This window comes from Oryzias melastigma, linkage group LG16, assembly GCF_002922805.2.
Source record: "Oryzias melastigma strain HK-1 linkage group LG16, ASM292280v2, whole genome shotgun sequence".
Classification (NCBI taxonomy): Eukaryota; Metazoa; Chordata; class Actinopteri; order Beloniformes; family Adrianichthyidae; genus Oryzias; species Oryzias melastigma.
The window spans coordinates 9,140,704-9,163,081 of NC_050527.1; the positions used below are offsets into that span (position 1 = coordinate 9,140,704).

Below are 22,378 nucleotides of genomic sequence, written 5' to 3' on the forward strand. Positions count from 1 at the left end.
TTTACCTGTCAGGTTTGCACATGCCTCCACCAGCCAGTCTTTTTCCCTCACACTGAAAAGCTCCTTCACTGACCCGGCGAGTTGCTTTCCAATTGGCTGAACTAACTTTGACTAATCTTTCATGCAGCACACTGGATGCATGCCTGCCAACTCATTTGCCTGGCCAACGTCTCGCCAGACACTTAGCAGTTATCACTTTAAGTTATTGGCTAATGCATACAAGTGTTTTCTGCTGTCAGTCTTTTATATCATCATACAAATCATCTTTAAAATATAACAGTCTTTTTTTGCACAAGGACAGATTGGTATAGCAAAAACATAAATTGATTCTGCAATTTTTTTTTTCTTTTTTTGCAACACGTATGCCATTATTTTTATATCTGTGTAATAATTTGTAAAGGAAGATAACTCAGATAAGTAAATTATGGTTGACTGGAGTCCAGTCACAAAAATGTGTTCTTAAATGGTCATAAAATCAAGCCCATGCAGCTACAGGTGCACTTATTTTAGCAGAACTTACAACCAATGTGGTTAACATCTGACTCTGTGTATAGTTGCTCAGTTTGGGACCGCTTTTTATACTCGAGCTGCATGCAAATGAAGTAGTTGAGGAAGTCGGAGCACACAGCAAAACATGTTTAAGGTTGCAGCCTCTCTTCAAAATGACTGACTGCACAGCGCAGCAATTGGGATTGAAGTTGTGGCCTGAGATCACAGGAAGTGATTATGATGAGGAGAACTGATAATTCTGACATGGGGTTTTTAATCCACACTTAGATCTCACAGAGGCCCAAAACATTCCACACCAAAGCTTTAATCAGAGTGGAGGCCAACAAGGAGCATTTGCTGTTTTCTGTTTTGGTTTGAAATATATATCTTTTAAAACACACCACTAAAAGACTGACTTAAGAGTTAGAAAATACAAAATCAGGTGGATGGAGATATATGAAAATGCACCAAAACACATAACAAAACAGGAGCTTTCTTTGGGAAAGGTTTGGCTGCTTGTCTGGAGTATATTGACAGTGACATTTTCAAAATGTCAGCTTGACCATCTTGCATCAATACTTGGCCGACCAAATAACCTCATTATAATAATACTAGTATTCATTGATTTATCTGTATGCTAGTCACACAGCAAACTTCAGAGATGGCATTGAGAGAATGACTTAATAACATTAAGCTTCTTTGAATGAGAAGTCCTGGATGTTTATCAGGAGCTTCTGCTTTCCCAAAGGTCGTTCCAGCCGCCACACCCTGACCATTTCATCAACTCGTTATCACAGTTTCATGCCCTCAGAAAAATGTGTTGTGCTTTTATCTTTTTTCCACGTGGTATGATTAATGGCATGTCCTACAATGTTCCATTAATGCGTTTGAAAACAAAACATTTAAAAATTAAAATGAAATTACAATTCCAGAACCCTCAATTTTATCATCTATGGCTCATGTTTGCTTAGGGAAGTGAGTCTTTTTTTTAATTAGACCTCAGTTTGAGGTTTTAAGCAACTTTTTTTTTTCCCAAGAAGAAAACAAAGAGTTTAGCTTAAGAAAGTAGCAGGAAAGACGAGTGTTTGCCCAAATTCTCACCCTTCCAGACGGACGTCAGGCAGCGAACGATTCAGAGCAATCATTTCAGAAGCCATTAGGTTGAACTGGTTGATTTTAAACATTTCCTTCATCTTCTCCTGGTTCTCTTTAGGGATGACCACTGGCTTCCCACCTTCACCGGGTCCGTCTCGCGGTCTGGACAAGGCGTCTGCAGTAGATGCCATGGGATTTTAATTAAACTTTCTATTGGATGTTTTAAAGTACCAGATAAAGCTATGTATGCTGAAATGTTTACGTACCGGCTCTCCCAGGCAATCCTCTTTCCTTCTTGTCGTCACACTTGTTGCACTCGCTGAAGTAGAGCAGAATGAACATGTCCAGCATGACCCAGACCAGGGAGGTGGCTAAAACCACCTTGCAGTAGGCAAACCTACGCATCCTAAAAATGTCAGATAGAAAAGAAGGAGAACAGGGACAGGGAGGTTGAGTTATGAGATGACACAAACCATCACAAAGTATTCCAAAGCGAGTCATCTTTGTTTCTTTACATGTTTGCTGCTATTTTAGTCTTCATTTCCCTCTTTGAGTGTCCTCAAAACCTGTTCATCTGTCAGTTTTTTTAGACTTATGCTTTGGCTTTTCACTCGCAATTATTTCTCAGCTTTTCTAGTTCCCAATCTTAATACTGAGAGTCTAAAATTTGTTCTGTGCAATGCTATATGTACATCTAAAGTCAATTCTAAAGAGAAGAAATAAATTAGGGACAGATTTAGCACCCCCTAAAGCAAGCTGAGTGTTGCAAATTCTGACAAATTCAGCTGACGTTTTATGGAATCTAGCAAACTGCTGAAGATGAATGCATGCAATTTTAAGGCCAAGTCCCCCATAGGGGCCATTATGTGCATGTTCCTGCAGCCTGCAATGAGCATATCAATCGCCTCTTTGTACATCTAACTTACGAAATCCCTGAGTGTTCAGTGTAGTGCGACACACATTCACAGGTAAGCGCGCACACACGGGGTAGAGAGAGAAACTGTGATAGTAATTGCTTCTCTTTGGTGGGCTGTGAAAGACAAGACAGCCACATTAAAATTCCACTGCTCCCTCCTTTTTCTCTCCTCCAGCACCATCTTGCAATGATCCCTCAAGTTGCAGCAGCACGAGCTGAGGGAAGAAAATTAATTTGGCCACAGTTATTTCTCTCATGCCCCTGGGAGAGAGGGAAAAAAAGTGTTTGTGCATTGCTAGCTAAGCTTAGCTTAGTTAAGCTTTGCTTAGGCAACTAAGGAGGATGGAGAAATGCAAAGCAGCAGTTCTAAATTCTCTCTGACAGGATTCTGGTAATATGGAATGTGAGGAACAGCAGAAAAAGTGAAAATGTGACTTTTTACTGGGAGTTTGTCTCTGTTTTATGAGCTTGTTGATGGAATAACAATGTCCTCACAGTACATGGTAAGTTTTTACAGCTACTACATACATTACTTGCCCTGCCGAGCCATTAAAAAGTCACCACTTTGACTTAACTAAGGAAACAGATAAGCACATTCCTTTGGAAAATGAGTGCAGTTACAAGTTTCAGTAGAAAAGTTATGAAACAATAGCCAACATCTTTTTTGTTTTAGATCTTTTTGTGGTTCCATATCGACACTGATATCACATCCTGTTATAGAGAAAGCGTTTGTAAGAGGTTAAATCATCAAAGACAAATCAAATGTTTGCAGCCTTACTGTTGCTTGCTTTGATTATTATTGATCTGGATTCGTTTTAAGAGTGATGTCTTCAAAGTGAAGTTAAAAGCAGTGGGATGGATTTTTCATAAGCTAGATACCAGCTCTGAGACTTAGATACCCACTTTTGATTTATCCTACGAGTTAAAAATCCCTCTCTGTCATGAATCACAGAGAAAATAAATGCTTTACTTGAAGCTAAATTGCTCCATATCTACTGAGATAACCAATAACGGAGTGGCCTCTTCGGTTGATTCATTTGAGCAGAGCCAAAGCTAAAGGAGAGCTAAAGAAAACTTAACTCCTGTGTCATTTTATCACTTTGTAGTTTTAGAAACTTTCTGCAGCGACAGCTGTGATTAATGAGTGTTTTCGCCGTCACCGTTTATCATCATTGTCTCTTCCTGTTTTATCAACAGAGACCGCAGGGACAAACACACCAGTGTCACACAATTTAAGTAATCTAATAATGTTGTTCATTTATATCAGAGCTGGAAGGGGTCTGAAATATTTATTATCTGCAGTGTACACTTTTTGTACACGTTTTGATTTTTAAAAATGATGTAACAAACTTGACCTGGACTCTTCTCCCTTTCTTTGTGTTTCTTAGATGTAATATTTGGAGAGCTGAACAGGTTGGAGCTGCACCACATGTATGTGGGGTTTCACCTTAGGAACCCTTCAAACCAAGTAAACTTGCAGTAAAAATAGCTATAAAAAGACTGTTGCAAATAATACACTGACTCTAATGGCAACAGAAGTGGATGTTTATATTGGGATCATTTTGAGGCCAAAATGATGATGAACACTAAAAACATTCTCAGCCAATCATAACAGTTCAGATAAAGTGGTCTCCTCTGTACTGCTTATAGATGGGTGGCTGTAAAACTGCTCTTCACACTGTTTTATTGTTACCTTTATGTTTTTTCATTGTAAACACAAATACCAAATGGAGAGATCCATTTTTGGTGGTTTTTACTCATTGAATGACAAATAATAATATACTTGTGTTTCTGCAATCTTACTATATTACAACTGTATTATAAACTGGATATCTCATTTACAATACATAGAAGATACAGATGATGCTGAGATATCAAGTTTTTTTTTTATTTAACAAAAGCATAGGTAAACACGTCTTCATGTCTGGGTTCATGGGGTCATTCAGAGTTGTTTTCCTTTTTTTTTTTTTACAGCAGTCTTTACCATCTACTTCAAGAGCCAGGATTCGAAGGGCTGCGTTTTTAGCAGTACTTTTGTGCCTCAGTAACCCAGTTTGATGGCTTTTTGTCCTGCATTAGTCCAAGGAAGGAAAAAATAAAAACAAAATGATATTTTAAAGTTCAGGAGGAGAACAATCAGATTCTCCTCCATTTTTGTTTCGGACGGTGCTTCTTCATCTGCTTTTCTGTCAGTAGCAAATACTAATGCACACACCGATAGTGTGTTTAGTAAAAAATAAAATAAAAATCACATATAGGTTGCTTTTGAGTACAAGTTGCACCCATGGCCAAACTATTAAAAAAAACACAACTTAAACTTCAAAAAATACAGTAATCATATTTAAAGTCTAGCACAATGGTTTTTAATAAAAAGACTGTCACTTTAAAATAAACATATTTAAATTTTACAAGATGTAGTTTTTGTTTATCATTTAACTTTCTAAACCAAAGCTGTTCTGACAAAGGAGACCCTCTCTTGGCATTCTTTAGTTGATTCCTGTTTTTACTGTCATAAACCTTCAACAATGGAAATTATCTTGAAGATTTTTTTCCTCTGGAATATTTTTAACTGTGAAATGCTAAAAACTGTCAGAACTGCGTCAGTATATTTTTTTTTATCATTGGCTGACACACAAGAAACCTATAAAACCAAAAGAAGATAGTATCTTTACTATAAATAAATGTTCACTAAATAAAAGCGTGCACTTTATTTTTTAACTGCTGTCTCTAAGCCAAGGCCCTCAGCTTGCAGGGCATGAGTTGAGAATGGCAGATGACATCGGTGGTCTGCTCTCTACTCACAGCAGCTTCTCCTCCCCGTTTCTGTGTGTGATTTCCATGTTAAAGTGTGGGTGTCAGTTAAGTTCAAGCTGAACACTGGTTTCTTTGAAGTCTTTTTCAAACAACCGTACATCACTGCACTCTCCCCTATCCATTAACATATCAGGTTCCCTCCATTTTTTTCTTGAACATCTTCATTCTGGGCATCACCCACACTCTCAACCAGCCTCAAAGCACCCCCAAACTCCACCATTTCCTTTCTTTCTTGGTGAAGCTGTCCTTCAAGAGTGGTTGCCATCACTACTTCCCCACAAGAACACAATTTCCCCTATCACACACTTCTCTGTCTCTCCTCATCTTCCTCTCCTGCTCTCTAAAACTTAATCCCCCTTTAGAGATTGCATAACCATGGTTTCTCAAAACCACTTGGAATTACTCAGCGAAAGGGCCCAGAGCTTCACATGCATAGCAATTTACAGATGAAGCTGGAGGGCCTCTCTTCTGGTGATTTTATGGTTATATCTACCAAAGAAAATTAAGAAGAACGAGGAAGATAATTTTCTGTAGGAATGTCAATGTGAGGGTGAATCATGTGCTCATCAACTGTGACGGCTTATTTGCCTGTTCCAAGACAACTATCTTTCATATTTTTTAAGAAATAAATGACTCTAATTTAACCAAATTCTCTGCTGTGAAGAACACTATCAAATCTGTAAAACAATTTCTGTTTGAAGTGCCTTTAATGAGAACTAACAACAGTAATTATGCCACTGAAGTCTGTGAGCTGTCCCGGTGTCATCTGAGCTTCATAGGCGCTATAGTTTCCAAGACAACACTGATGGGAGTGCTGATTTTCAGAGCAGTCATAATGTCTCTCAATTGGAGCAGAAGGTGCAGGCTAATACTAGAGGAGGGTGAAAAAGAACAAGGTGGCCCGAAGCCCAATCTTTATGGCCCTTTATGGAGTAGCTGAGACATCTAGCCAATACTAGCAAAAAATTTAAGGTCACTTCATATCATGGCATAACCTTGACTGCTGAGTGCATAATGGTCCCATAGAGGAAGTAAAACTAGACACAATATGAAAAAGGCTGGGGGATAGTAAGACGTGCTATCAGTTAATAGGAAAAGAAATAGATAATGTACACTACTCAGTAGAAATATTAATAGACATTTGTTAAATGTGTAATTTGACCGTTTTGCCATTGACATACTGTTTTGAGTCAGTTAACATACACATAAAGCGTTCAATATTTACTTGATTTCTTAAGTTCTTGAAATTTTCAAGCAACATGAGGGCAGGATAATCTGTTATCCTCAAAACCCCTGACGACAGTCATTCAAAATACATAAAATTAGCACATGTAAGTTTCTCTCCAAAGAGTATATACTTTTCTGATACAAATATCCATGTCTTAAAGTTGAGTCAACAACAAGAATAATTACTGGTGGTGCTGTTGACCAACAGGGTACCAGGGGAAATTGAACTATTATTGATGGGAGAAGAAGAGGAGGAAGCTGTGTTTGTAAGCAGAATGAGAAAATGAAAAACAGGAGTGCAAGACTTGGAGTAGGAACTTTATAATGTTGGAACTTTGACAGGGTAAATAAAGAGTCTGATGGCTTGACGGAAAGACAGGTGAATATACTGTGTACTCAAGAGACCAGATGGAAGTGGAGCAAGGCTTAGAAATTTGGACCAGTTTCAAGCTGTTTGAGGGTAGATATTGAGGGTAGATAGATGGAAACAAGAATGGAGGAGTGATCCTGAAGGAGCAGTTTGCTGAAAATGTGCTGGGGGCAAAGAGAGCTTAGATAAGGTGAGGAGTCTAAAGCTGGAAATTGAAAGTGTGATGCTGAATGTTGTCTGTGGCTATGCCCCCCAAATAGGATGTGAGCTAAAGGAGAAGGAAATATTATGGATGAGGTGATCCAAAGTACTCGTGGAGGGGAAAGAATTGTGACTGGAGTAGAGTTCAATGAACATGAACATGAAAAAATCAGAGATGATGAGGAAGTGATGAGGAGCTTTGGTGTTCAGAACAGAAATGCAGAAGTTGGTGGACATTGCTAAAAGGTTGGGCATGGCTTTGGTAAACACAATTTTCCAGAAAAGAATGAAACATAGGAAGTAATTTAGGAACAGAGGGATGAGCACCCAGATTGATTGTGCAGATGGTGTAATGTAAAAATAAGATCAACATCTGCCAAGCTGTGGCTGCAGAGAATGTAGCCAGACAGCATAGGACAGTGGTGTGAAGGAACACTGGTGGTGATGAAGATGAAGAGAACAAGGACAAAGAAGAGGATCAAGTGGTAGAAACTGAAAAAAGGAGGAGTGTTGTGCAGCTTTTTAATCTTCCATGCATTTTGGCAGAGACCGTTAGATTGCTGTTTTGTGTTTTTAGAAACCTAGAAATGTTTTTATCACAAGCAGAGGGAATTGCCTTCATTCATGCCAAGAGCAACACCACCCAGCTGGAGAGTGGCAGTCCCTCTTCAATATCAACATCTAAATTAAACTTACATACTTAAGATTTAAGTTAGGCACAAATGTTACAGATTAAAAAACATTAAATGTTTTTACTAACTTTTAAACCATTTAATTTTGATGTATTCCACAAAGCTAAAAACCAGACCAATATGCCCAGCCTGCACTGCTGTGTATACAGTCCAACTCAGGATATCACAACTCAAATGGGAGGAGACCAGCTGCTCCCTTTTCAGTGATTCCAGAGCAAATAGAATAAGGAGAAATGAAAACCGTACTAAACAGAAACCCCCTTCTTAAAAGAAAAGGAAAAGTATTGTTTTTATGAGTAAATAAAAGAAACGTTGGATAGTTGTAAAACTAGCCTGCAAATGTAAGTGACTGGTGGTCTTCTGCATCTCTCTCATTCTATTCCTGAAATGCTGACTTTTTTTTGTTGTACTCTAATAGGCTAAACAATCAATATTGACCTTTTCTTTTGAAGCACTGGTCAATACCATTTTGGAGAGCTCAGTGTAAAAAAACGTAAAGCGTAAAATAGAAAACTGCCAGTGGCAGTACAAAAGTCCCAGTTGAAATTGATTACCAATTCAAAACTTGGCTTGGGAGTGAAGCGGAATTAAAAACTTCAATCTCCAATTACTGGGGCATTTTTGGCCAAAATCAATACACATTAATGCCACAGCTGGTGTTCCCTGAATGGTTGAAGTGATTGCAGCTGCCTAGCAGCCGTCACAGAGTGTACGCATTAAAAATCAATAAATTACAACTGACATAAGACCGCATAAACCACTGCGTCATGCCTACTAGTCTTTTGACACCACTGCACTGTAATTGCTTATTTAGCAAGTTTGTTTTTTTATCTCGACTGTGTAAGTACAAAGCAAAACTGTCGATAACTGGATTAGAGCAGTACTACATAAACAAAATATACAAAGACTGTGCATTGATTTGTGGTTAAGCACTCTTCGAAAGGAATAACACTTTGATCAAATTTTAACATTTAGAGCTCTACTAACCAGATTTTAGCCTGAATTTTTGTGCTTGGCCAAATGACAGCTGGTCTACAGTACCATCTTTAATACTTAGCATTCTAATATTGTTTCTGTTATAACTTGTGCAAACCAGGCAAGATTTGTAAAGATTTTGTAGTGAAGATAACAGCAATAACCAATTTTTGCATTCTACTTCTTGATTTTGGCCATAACATTGACAAAAGACCTAAAATGTCAAGGGTATTACACTATTATCTCTGCAACAAACTTCCTAGAAAGGCTAACTCACCAACAGACTATAAAAGATGAAAGTTGAACATCTCTCAATCAAAGGTCTATCAACAAAAAAGTGTTTAATCTACATCTGGAACATTTTAAAATAACACATTATATCAGTAGAGCATCAGGAAACTTTTGTCTAAAGTTAATGAAAGATTAAATGTCTGATCAACAGATTACCCACTATTCTGTAAAGAAGCAAAAAGTATTTTATCTTTAAATGGTCATTAAAAACCTTCCATACTCAAAAGTACAAACAATATTTAACATACAGTGTCTACATATTGTTTTCGTATGCATTTATAAATAGTCCTATTGCATTACCTGAATTTACTGGTATTTGGAAAAACTATGAATAGTTTGTTGACGTGAACACGGGCTCTGAAAAACAATGCAGCAGAAGGACAATACGATCACACTTGCCAGTCACTAAACAAAAACAGCAGTATTTATTCTTACAGCTCATAGCAGAAAAGTTTATTAAAAATACAAGAACAGTTGTCTCTTTGGGTTGCCAAAAAAGTTATTTGTTTATGCAAACACAAGTACTAATTTTCCTAAGTCTTTTGTTTACTTTGGCCAAAAACACCCAATGCTTTCGTAATTTTATTTCTATTAGTACAAACCAAACTAGCTTCTTTCCAAAATACTGAATAAAATATTAAAGAAGACAAATGTAAAATATGCCAATAAAACACAACAAACGTTGATTAGATATATGACTAAGTTATAAAATGAAACTTTTTTTTTTACAGTTGTTTCTACATTGTTTTAACTGAACAGCTTTGTTAATTGAATCTTGTGCTTCCCCCCTCCCACAAACATTTTGAGATTTATGTCATTCCTATGATTCAAGTGCCCAGGACAACATTTGTTGTATTATTAGTATTCCTTACTTTTTAATTATCTAATGTAGAGAATTAAAGTAAATGCAGTAGTATAAACTTTATACAGTAGTATAAAGTTCAGGAATCATCTGGAGTTACATTTTTGACAACTGAATTTAACCTTATAGCTAAAATGACCGCCAAATGTATTTAACTTTCAGTCTTTAGTGTTAATGGACTTTTTTTTAAATTTTCAACAATCAACAAAATGTGCAAACATTTTATGATCAAATGTTTCTTATTAAATTTGAATTCCCACTTGTGTGGATTGTTGTCGTCCAGCAGGAACATTATAGATAATTTTGTTTACTTCTACAGGCTAAAAGCATAATTTTCTCGACGAGCACAAAGAAAAATTGCTTCATTTCAAAAATGAGTCATTTTGTAGATTTATGCACTTTTTGATAAATGGATACATTTTTTTATTGTGGATTCCGGTATTCAAGAACAACACATTTTCTAGGTGGGTTAACTGATCTCTTATCCGCTGACTGTAAATCTTTTTAAACAATGTTATGTCTGCAGTCACAGATGTATCCAAGATGTTTTCACGCACAGTATTTTGCTCTATGCTTGTTTGACAGATCTTCAGCAGTAGCTTTTTAAAAACAGTTCTTCAGCGCATGTTTTGCTAGAAATGATGTGGTGTGTTTCCACAAAAAGGTAAAAAGTCATCAAATTCAGAAATGAAGCCCAATAGCAGTGCTCTGACCCCTACTCGGTGTTCACACAAGTGGGAGGACAAAGTAGTGGTCATGGACTAAAGGTACACCATTTACCCATAAGCCCCTCTCTGTCCTGTACGATCTTGCTCCACACTGATTTATGGTGTTTACATTTCATGCCTTTGCGGGCTGTGCCTTATTTTTTCAAACCCTTGAGGCCTTGGTTCCAATCCTGTTGACTTGGGCAGTATTACAACGTGATCAGACTCCAAGACACAGCTAGGCCAGAGAAAAACATCACAAACACGTCTGTTGTTTATTGTCCAAAGAACAGCAACTATGGATATTTTCAGTCCAAAACATCAACAGAACAAAGCTGCCAGAAGTTTTCGTTGGCTCCCTTTTCCATTAACCCTTTAACATTAACGCTTTAGCTCCAGTGTTGACCTTCTTTCACCAATGTAACTCTTCAAACACTTTGCAATTAACAAAATTAAATTAAAAGTAAATGGTATGTTAAGGAGAAGGTATTATTTAGGTGTCGCAGGCAACATCGCTGATGTTAAAGGCTTGAAAAATAATAATTTAATCATTTGGTTTCACAACTTCATTGAAAACAGTAAAAGTGAGACTAAGTAGCACCAAAACTTCCTTGATTTTCTCTATTTTTTCTCCAGTGTTGTAATAAGACACAATCAAAACATGGAGTTGCCAGATACAATACATGAAAATGTTGATGGAGTTTACCCTGCCTATCTATGAAAAGCCCTTTAAAGCTAGATTCTAAGTGGTCAAAGTGTCCAGTTCACAACCTATAGAAATCCCAGATTTTTTTTATTTCTTCTGTGTCAGACTAATCTAAGATAATCAAATGCATTTATATAAATTATAAGTAAGACAAGTTAACCCATAAGAACCCATGTTGACATCAGTGTAACAGAAGAACATCAGAAATGTGTTCTGTGGTTCACTTGGTCTGTGGTATCTCACATCATTTTCAATTAAGTAGAAATGGGTCTGGACTCTTATGGGTTAAGGATCTTTGGCCACTTTGTTACTACTGATACTTGTGCTCTACACAGCATTTACAGAAGAAGCCATTAAAAAGGACTCCTTAACAGACCTTAAAATACCCTACATGCACACTCAGCACAAACAACATCCAACCAAATGATTTAGGAGTAGTGATACAAAAGAAAAAAAACAAAAACAAGTAAAAAAAAAAAAGTATTTTCATTTACCAAAAGGTTTTCAATTGGAAAATAACAGATTCTTAGGTCAGAATTCCTTTAAATGTTCATAGGAATCAAATTAGCAAAGAACATCCAAAAAAGCACAGAGCAATACAATGATAATGTTTTTAAGAAATAAATAACTACACTTAAAATCTACATGCTTTGGAAAGCCATTAACAAGCACAGTAAATAGACTACTAAACAAAATTTAATGAAAAAATAATAATGCAGTTGCCTAATTTACCATGAAACTAGCTTATCATGCAAAAACAAAGTGGATGTGCCCTGTTGTTATTGTTGCTGTGCATCCTCTGTCAAACAGTGCTGATGATGTCTCGTAATTTCAGAGTCAGATATTTGCCAATTTACCATTTTTTCCTGCATTAATGTTTGATAACATTTTTCATAGCAACCTAGATTCAAATTAGTTGCGACAAAAATAAATAAATATGCAAGGCAAAAATAGAGGTGATTGGAATTGTTTTTTTTTTTTATGTTGTTCAATTTCATCCTATTTTTATGGTCCAAACTATTCAAAAGCCTTCTTGAATTTAAATCAGTAAATCCTGTGTATTTGCTTACCAGCTATACACATTCATATAGTATCCTAAAAAAAACTTCAAATCAGACTTAGATTACTAAAATAAAGCAACTTTAACAAAAATAAATGTTTTTTTATTTAATGGGAAAAATACATTTATAGAGATTACAGTAGAAAAAAATCTATTTTTTTATTATATGATTGCAGCAAATAGTTCAATATTGTATATACTTTAGACAAATTTTTTTAAAACATTTTGATACTCCCCAATTAAAAAGGACATGATCACTGAAACACATTTATTAAGATTCTTTTTAGCCATTGTACATGCCTGCTTGTTGCCAAAAGCCCACTGGTAAACATGCTGCATAAATGACAACATCACTTATGCGTTATTTCGGCTCAATGAGCTGAAACAATTTGTACTCCTACCTTTTGAGGTGAATGAAGGGGTCTCTGGTTAGATGTGCAGGATCCTCCACCAGCAGGGGGGCGGGGCCTCAGAGATCCCACTTCTTGTTCTCGTCACTCACACATGCTTCCTGAAGATACACGACAGACCAAAAAATACATTTTCTTTATTTACAACAAAATGTAATGGTAAAATGGAGATAGTTGGATGTAACGATCAACTTTAATGCATGAAAGAGTCATCTGTTTTTTAAACTACCCCATGAAACACCTTCTCTTCCAGTGCAAAGACAACAATGGCTTATTTACAACAAAAATAGCAACAAAATCTATGAATATTTCTGCAAACATTTCACTTTAAAATCGATGGGAGTTAGTGGATCATAGATTTAGAAATTATTCACTAAGCTTCCTCCTCTTTTTGAACTGTGCTGTAAATGTATAATCTTCCCTTCTTCCACACCCATCCACAGGTCAGACCTAACCAAAGGCATTGTGCCAGCTTAAAAGCAGGATAAAAGGACTCAAAACAAGGACTATGGGATCTAAGGCTATGCAAAAATAGGGATGGACAACTGACAAATTCCCACAACTGCTCACTTCACTTGATTAATCTGCTATTTTTGAAAAATCCACAGAGATGAGATGAGACTAAAAAAAATGACTCAGAGCAGGCTTATGTGCATTTGTCTGTGTGGGTTTGCAGTTCGGCCCTTGGCCTACTTTAAAGCCAAGTCATCATCCTGGGACACCATATTTCCAGTCTGTGTGTAGTATATGAATGTAGGAACTTTGTATTAAAAGACGAAGTGTACCATCAATTTAACCGCCATCTGCATTAGTGACTGTGATGACAGTGTACTGCAGTGCAGGTATGCATCAGTTTGACAAAGATCCAGCCACAGTAAAGGCATCAGTCTGTTTTACCCCTGGGTAACTCGTCAATTATTACCTCCATGCTATAATATTTTGACGATTTTTTTTACCCTGATCCTCTCTACAGAAATCATCAGAAAATTTGAGATGAATGAAACCCCATCTGCAAATTGGATACGAGACAAGCGAGAGCTTTAATGAACGCTTTTCTATAAATACTCACACGATTCTCATAACAGTCACAAAATGAATTTACAAAAGCATACTGCAGTGCAGATGGCATATCTGCAGCACAAACCTCTTCCTTTCCACTCTCTGCTTTCAACCTACAAGTGTTACTCCGTTACCTCAAACACATTCACTCAAAATGCAAGAGAGGTACATAGAACTAAAGATAATGACAAAAGAAGCTGTTTGCGTCAAGGTTAGCTAGCATTGTACCTAATTACTGTCGAGCAACTAAGTTTTCTTTTACAGTTTTAATAGTGATACACATAGACATGTTAACATTTCGATACACATCCCTATGTGTGTCTAGGTCTCAAAGCCACAATGCCACAAAGTTTGAGGCTGTGTGTGTTTCAATAAAAGGGTGCAGTAGGACATCTGTTCCCAAGAAAAGCAGAAAATCTTTTCTGTTCATTTTTAATGTAAGAATGAATTTGTTCCATCTATAAAAGTTATAATTGGGGCTATGAAATAAACAACTAAAATAAAACATGATTGCTTAAGCCAGTGCTCAAACACACCTGCCTTTGATGACTGTCATTGTCAGGCTTCTGCAGAGCCTGATGATGAGCTGAATCAGGTGTACATAAGCAGGGCAACATAGACAGTGTGTCTTGAGGACCAGGGTTGGGAACACTCCACAGAGCTACCATTGATCAATAAAAAAACTTTCATTTTAGATGCACAATACTGTATCTTCCAATTTTGTCACGTGTATTTGTGTTGTGAACCAGTGTGGCGATGGCCAGGGCTACTGGAGGCAGATATGTGGTATGAGCATTCATCTTTTAAAAAGTGGATTATTTTTGTGGGAGAAATGCAGACATGCTGCCAAAGATTCTAGGATGACGTCATGAAATGGGCGGTACCCACACGCAACGGCAGGCGGAGGTTCAGGAATCAAGTCGTTTTACTTTCGGGGAGGAAAAAACTCACAAAAATAACTATTTCAAAAATAATGTGTTTTTTAGTGTTCCAAGGGTAATACATGATCATATATATGAATAGAGTTTACTCTGAAAGGCTTAAGAAAATCATGGTACGGCCCCTTCAAATATGCCAGTCACCATATAAGACTGTTCAATATGTATTGCATATGAATAATTAGATTTATTTGATGAATTAGGCAATAAAGTGCTGAGTTTCTAAAGAAATCCATTTCTATCACTTTCATTCATTCTCTTTACTTGAATTTGTTACTTCAGTCTGTGACCAGCTGTGGACCAATGCAGGAAATGCATCATAGTGGCCAAATGGCAGGGCTCTGATCAACCCACCCCAGTCTCGCCTCAGTCCCTGTCTGAACACAACCCTCCCCGTTATTACTCAGTTATGTTTGAACAGCCTCTTCTCCCATGAAGGCCTCTTTCCATTTAGCATGTGTCGACGCAGTTCCTGTCGTAAATTCAGAACACCAGTGACTGAGGAGCTTTAATGAGTAAAAAAGTGAGGAGGGGCTTACCAGCAAACAAATTAAGTATCTGCTGATAGACAGCGGTTCTTTTTAAAATGGAGAAATGTTAAGCATTTAAACGTCTATGGCCAGACATTTCTACACTTACCCTATCCCAAGATAAAAGTGTAAGTCAAAGTGGCTGAAAAACACTAGGGGCCTTTGAAATAACCTTTGTTCTGGATTATTTAACTGGTGGAGTGGGCAGAAATAAATCTCCCAGTTAAAACAGTCTTTCACAAATCTCCAAGCTCAGTGCAAAAACTGTGCGACAAACCAGCCATGTCTAAGCACTAAACCTAACAGTTCCACTCTCTTTCTTAATACGGCAAGGGGGAAAAAGCAAAGAGAAGGAGACACTCAGACAAAAGACAGATTACTTCATTTTTTATAGGCTTTAAGACTGTGTCGTTTGATAGCGTGTTTGCATGCAAGTCTGCTTCCCAGTGAGTATTATTGTATTTTTTGCGCAGCTCCGTTTGCAGCGTATGTTGAAACAGAGGGAGACCAAAGATGACATCTTTGGAATTAACAACTAACAGTGCTGTGCCAAGCCTGGGCAAACTGCACCTCCTCTCCTCCTCTTTCCACTCATCTCTTCAACCTCTTGCTCTGTCAGACCTCTCATGTCACCGATAGTGTGGGACATGAAGGCTCTGCAGGGCTCGAAGCCCTCTATAGCAGTACATACATGCACCAAACACCAAATCCCCGCAAGATTGAGGCTGGAGGAAAGTAAACAACACATGACAGCAACACTGCTACGGGCAACTGAAGTCATTGCTCAATGCTTCTGACAGCTTTCCAGGGGAAGCCCAGGGAGGAAAAACAGGAATGCCAGGAATAGAGTATGCAAAAGATAGGTAGGCAAGAGCCGATTTCTACTTCAATTGACACTCCACACTGTCACACAGTTTGGTTCATGCAAGAACTCCAACACCACCCTGTTTGACTTTACACAATCGTCACATCTGCTTTTCCCTAACTTGATAGATAGATAGATGTATCAGCTAACGGTGGCAAGGAAGGAAAACGATATATAGGGAACAAAGAAACAGGCAGAATGGAGAGATGAAAGGAAAGAAAAACAGAAAGACAGAGTCAGCTTCCTGTTTATAAAGAACACAGAAGGCAGGAAACAGAGCAGCAGGACAGTAGATCACGGCACCGATGGTAACAATGTTACCCAAATGACACACTACACAACCGGTTCATGCAAACACACATTGAAAATTTGACACATGTAACCGTTTGGCTCTTGTTGGGTTTTGGTAACACTGTGGTTTGCAGATAAATAATCAGATCATCAACATTTCAGCTGTAATCAAGTTTCTGACTATTCTGTAGTAAATAAAAACATTTACATGTAACAAAATTCTCTCCTTTGGAAAAAATGTCTTGTTCTGCAAGTCTTTTCCTACACAAAAACTCAGCGAGTTTGTCTAGATTTAAATATTTTACACTTAAAAATCCTTGTCTAAAGAGACACCAAACCAAAAACATTGTCTGCTGATGTGAAAGACTTTTTTTGGCTGAATGTTTTGCAAATTATTCTTTGCCAAGCTATGTTACAACACAACATGCTTAACACAAGTCTCCACAACCTTAAAAAAATAAAGATAGGAAAAGACTACACACACTTGCAGAGGTATATGGTTGTAGCACTGTTTAAACTTTTGACTAAAATAGCAGCAAAAGCAAATGAACAAGATGAACTGGAAAAGAGGATCTCCTTGTACTACAACGGAGAGCATAACTGCAGAGATCACTGGAAATGTCATGGCACTCAGCTTACACCCACAGAGTGAAAAAAAAGCCAAAAACCCCGGATTGCTTGACTGCTGCAAAACACAGAAAACATGTCTGAGATGGTGAGGAGATGTTATCAACTACTTCAACAGATCAAATACGAAGTTAGGGTTACCTTTTTTAAAAAAAATCATGGCTAGAAAAAATAGCGCTCAAATCTAATAATAAACAACTGCAAAAGAAAATTGCAATAGGAAATACAAGGACAGAGTACAGTAATACAGAAACTGGAAGCAGGACAGTACTTGTTTCTGTTTGAGTGAAAAAAAGAGAAAGGTGTATTTAACAGATGTTTAAGGACAGAAGGCCCATCCATGCCTACCTGTTTGACTCTTGGCAGTTAATTTCACTATGCAGTCAGCAAATTTTAATACTGAAGCGTCGAAAATTGTGTGAGAGGGCAGTTTCTGGTCTTGGACCGGGGTTTACTTGGGTGAACTCAGACTGAAGATGTGTTCAAGATTAAGGGGAAAAATGAACTCTGGTTTACTTTAAGCAAACTAAATATGTCCAGCCTGAATACACCCTAAAAATATAAAAAAGCTGTATGAATATAAACTCGGGTACATACAATTTCTAATCAAGTTAATGAATTCAATAATTAAGTCCTTAATTTTAAATCCGCAACACTTTGAAACACTATAGAAACTTGAATGTGCCTTCACTATGGATTTTGACTGCTCTCATGATTCAAGACACTTCTTTTAGCTCAAGGCATGACTAATGTGAGTCTTTGTGTAAAAGTGTTCACACATTCACTTTCTCTCGTCATATCATGTCTCAGTAGACTGATTTTGTAAGATCTGCTCCACACATATACCAGGAGCTCTGCTTTAGTTATTTTCACAATTACTTTTGTATCTACCCTTCAACAACAAAAGTTAACATGATACAAAAGAATTAAAGTATCATTCTTCATGCAATTTAAGGGGTAGATTCAAAAAAGTAAAATCTCAAGTGCTTATTTTGGTTAGAACTTTTAGTCTGAATAAACTGCCTCAGAAATTATACTGCTGTAGTTCATGTCCACATCTTGGATTGATACATCTAAATTTCAAATTGGCTAGATTGCAGCACATATCAGCACACACAATATAAGAACCCATGACGACAAACCATTTGATGTTTGTTGTCAGTAGGAGACTAACTTCTAATGGGACAGTAACACCCACCCTTATTCAGAAAGCAATTACTGGCAACTTGTTGTGCTATCCATCGACCTTACTGTAGATATGGTTATCAGCCTGACTAAGTCTAAACAAGTCCACTCAAAGTCTTCTGACAAAAAAAAGAAAAGAAAAAACACTCAAAGTGTATCAATCTGGTGGCAGATAAGAGCTAGAGATGGATGACTGTGTCAATGTGTGCTCAAACGATGACCTACTAAGGTCAAAAGAGATAGTCACAAGCCAATGATGTCTTGACTTGATGCAAAATACAACTGTCTAACAGAGGCCATAGTCAGACACGCACAGCGTTTGTCAGTTCTTGCAAAATCAATGATGCATCTCTGTATTTTTAATTAAGAAAGTGATTCAAGTTATTCCAATGATTAGATCTGCAACAAAATTGCCAATAAGCTTCTGTAAAGAAAACATGTTTACTCTGCAATAAATATAAAATGTATTTGTTAAAGCTTTGTAGCGACTAAATGAAAGCAAACAAAGGAATCACATTTGTGGCAATATTGCTCTTCTACTGACTGCGTGACGATATTAAAACGATTAAATTGAAAACTATTTTAGATGACAAATACAGAGTTCAAGTAATTTAACATCAACGTGGGCTGAATAAGACAAATTAAATGCTTTTTTAAAGAAATATTCTTAAGTTAGTGGTTTGGATTTTAAGGTCACAACTCTATCAAAACTGGCTCTTTTTTGTGCCATAAACATATTTTATCAAAGAGAAAGGAAAGAAAGCTGGAACTGGGCTGTTTGACAAATTGTTAGGAGCATGTTCTCCTGTAATCTATAGCCATATATATTTTTCCACCACACCTTCCTATAAAAGACAAAAAAAAACACCTTCGCCTAAAGAGGTTACAGGCAAAATGTTCATGCCAGTGGCAGCCCTCAACACAACACTGTAGAAAAATGCAAAACCATCACTTCTCTAAACCAGTATAAAGCATTTTACTGTTCCTGTGTCAATCTTTGTACTTCCACTAGCTCGCAGGAGTAAGAAGTGTGTCACTTCCTACGGGAAACAAGAGTGTGAAGTCACCATGAATCTCAACTAAGTTAAGCTTTTCCAAAGTGTAGCAACTCATCAGCACGTGGGCAGTAACATGAACCTAAACTTGTTTTTTGAGTGTAAACAAACTGGTCTGTTTACTTATTGCTTATCTGTACTAAAGTAACATTTCTTTCTTTACAAATACAGAACGTTTAAGTGTTTCTTTCTCTCTTATCACTCAAGAAAGTGTTTTTAAAGAACTGATATTTCTCTCACCTTGTGCCTGTAATTAGTAAAGTGCGTGTGGTGACATGTCATTAACTGACACATCACTAAAGTGAAGTGTTTTCAATATAAAATAATAAATGCTTGCCCTACAATACAGAATCTTGGCAAATGGTTATGAACATCCTACCCCCACAAACAGACAGCAAATTCTATTTTCTGCCAACAGGCTAAAGACTCAGAGAGGGAGAGAGGAATGACAGTGGTTTATTTGTAGTCCCAAAACTTTTTACATGTTTTGTGTTTTACCCTTTTCCCTTTAGGGGGAACCACAGCAAACCCCACAATCTGCACAAGTGGTTTGGTTTCAGTTTGGCATAGAATACTTAAAAATGGCCTGATGTGCTAATGGAGAACATCCAGGACTTCTCAATGATACGCTTTTTGATCTGAATAACTTTAGCAAGACCCTTCTTGCTTCACATATATTAAAAAAAAAATCCCCCAAAGAAGGGCTTACAATGAAGCATCCTCTTCAGACACAGGAAGTAAGGATCTGTGAATCTGGCATCTTATTTAATAATTGAGTCGGTCCTTCTTCATGCATTTTTTTATTTATCCATTGTTCCTCACTCTGGCATCCCAGCAAAAACGATGATAAAATGGTTTTCATAATGCAGCCTAACATGTGATTTGCAATTTCAAAACAAGGTTAGCTGCAATGGTAATCAAACTTTTGATGTGTAACAAATATTGTAAAATTCAAATTAAACTTTATTTGTAGACCAAATGCTAGTACAGGGTGTTTACGTTTGCCTCTCATTTAGGTTTGCTCCGGAATGTAGTTGATAAAATATATATATATATATATTTGTGTTCCATTTTGTTACAGTCCAATTTGATAAACGAATAATACTGTAGTAAGAAAAGAAGGAGAGCAGGAGGACAATAAGGTTAAGGGTTCCAGACTGGAGCCAAGTCTTGCTCTGACTAATGAGAACATTCCACCTCGGTGCATTATGTGCTGTCAGTTAGCATAGCTACCTAGAACTCTGCAACTCCTTTACTGAATCCTTTAAACCTTAACAAACAATAAACATTTTGATAGGATAATTTGAAAGCCCATTCACCTGATTTTCAAAGATAACACTGTGACTGGATATTTAAAGAACCATCATTGTATAGGTGTTTTGAATTGAATAGCAGAAGTATGAATGCTGTTTTAGAAGCAAGTGTTTGAAGTTTTTTTTTAATCTACTTTCCTCAACTAAAAATTCAGGATATTTTAGTGATACATGGGAAATACAGTCTGTCGAGTTTGGCAATGCTGTCTCTTGCAAGAAACAACCAGTGCTCTTGAAAGAGCAGCCTTTTAGCCAGAACTCTGTGTAGCTTTCTGTTTATTCAACACCCACCCACCTTTAAACGGAAGACTCATGATAAATCTGCTAAAATTAAAAAAAAAAAGTTTTACATCTTGTGGACTTAAAGATCAACAGAAAAAACAGGATGAAGCTCTATTAACCAGGCCACAGCTGTCCTAGTCAGGTCGGTAGTGAAATTAGACAGGTAGTACTACAAATTACAACTAGAAGCTGTGATACATAAACGTTATTTCTTGTGATAAGTTGATGGCATTACCCTTTCATGCTGCTATATCTGAATTTATTTTACAAGAAGAAAAACAATAGAGACATTACTGCTTTAAAAGTGTCTTTGGAATGTTTATCAAACAACAACAAAATAAAGCTCTACATAATATTTTTGGTTACTTGTTTCCAATTTTTTCCCACTTATCAATGAAATTATCAAATTATTTCTCTAAAGTTGTTTTTTTGATCATCTCTTGTATACAAGCAAACAAGAGTGAGCAGTAAGTGAATACCCTGTTTCAACTTTAGACTAGCTTTAAATGAATGCATGGGAATCATTTATACAAGAATAGCTAATATAATGTAAACAGTAAAACAGGCCAATTTTGTGGAAATTAGATATGGCTGCTGTGTAAAATGTATACATAATATAATGTGCTCTATTGAAGGATAACATGAAAGATGCAGGGATAGAAGGATCTGCTAAAAAGCATAACATTTCAAGCACCATTACCAATCTTTGGCTGGTGAAAATCTTTGATTTTACCTCTCAGGCTGCCATAAATAGACATTCTAAGGAAGTGTCCTTATATTGAGATGGATTTATTATATCTGTTCTTGAAAAAAAAAATGGCAGCTCGTCCTTTAAACCACAGTATCACACCTTCCTCTCTAGGCCACTTAAAACTGAACACTTGTCTGCAATGCAATAACACTTTGTTACACTGGTAAGCATTTTGGTAAACAATTTCCATTTACAAAAGTATTATTTTATTTGCAAACTGTGTACTGAACAAAAGTAATTTGTAAAAGTTACAGGGAAAGAAAAAGTTTATCAAATCAAACATATTGATATATTTCAATGTTGCACTCATAAATTACAGTTAACAGTAGTTTCTTTTTTTTTAAATGATACAACAAAAAAAAAATCACACAAAAATGTACCTTTACTTAAAATTAACTAAGTCTGTTTTGATCCAAAGCAGGTCTTTATCTTCTACTTTGCAGACGTTAAATGTGAATCTTTTAACTGTAACTTAATCTGAACATAAAATATGACTAGAATATTCCTTTTGTCTTATGTACTCATAATGCCATCTCACTTTAAGGACATGGAGAAACACGTTTAAAAAAAAAGCTTGAAACAAAAATAGACCATTATATCCCTCGCAGAAAAGAATGCAGAAAACAAGAGACTGCAGCTATGAGTTGAAATAAACCTCTTCTGAATA

The 22,378-nt window shown here is 36.7% G+C and overlaps 1 protein-coding gene across 1 annotated transcript in view; it reads right to left on the reverse strand.

Moving 5' to 3' along the window:
• The window catches only part of galnt1 (UDP-N-acetyl-alpha-D-galactosamine:polypeptide N-acetylgalactosaminyltransferase 1), a 40,656-nt gene that overhangs the window by 11,924 nt on the left and 6,354 nt on the right, over window positions 1-22,378 (reverse strand). The window contains exons 2-4 of the mRNA XM_024267195.2: window positions 12,807-12,916; window positions 1,851-1,990; window positions 1,591-1,759 (exon numbers count right to left, since the gene is read on the reverse strand). Of these exons, the coding sequence (XP_024122963.1) occupies window positions 1,591-1,759; window positions 1,851-1,989 (308 nt within the window). The 5' untranslated portion in view covers window position 1,990; window positions 12,807-12,916. The remainder of the gene's footprint in view (window positions 1-1,590; window positions 1,760-1,850; window positions 1,991-12,806; window positions 12,917-22,378) is intronic.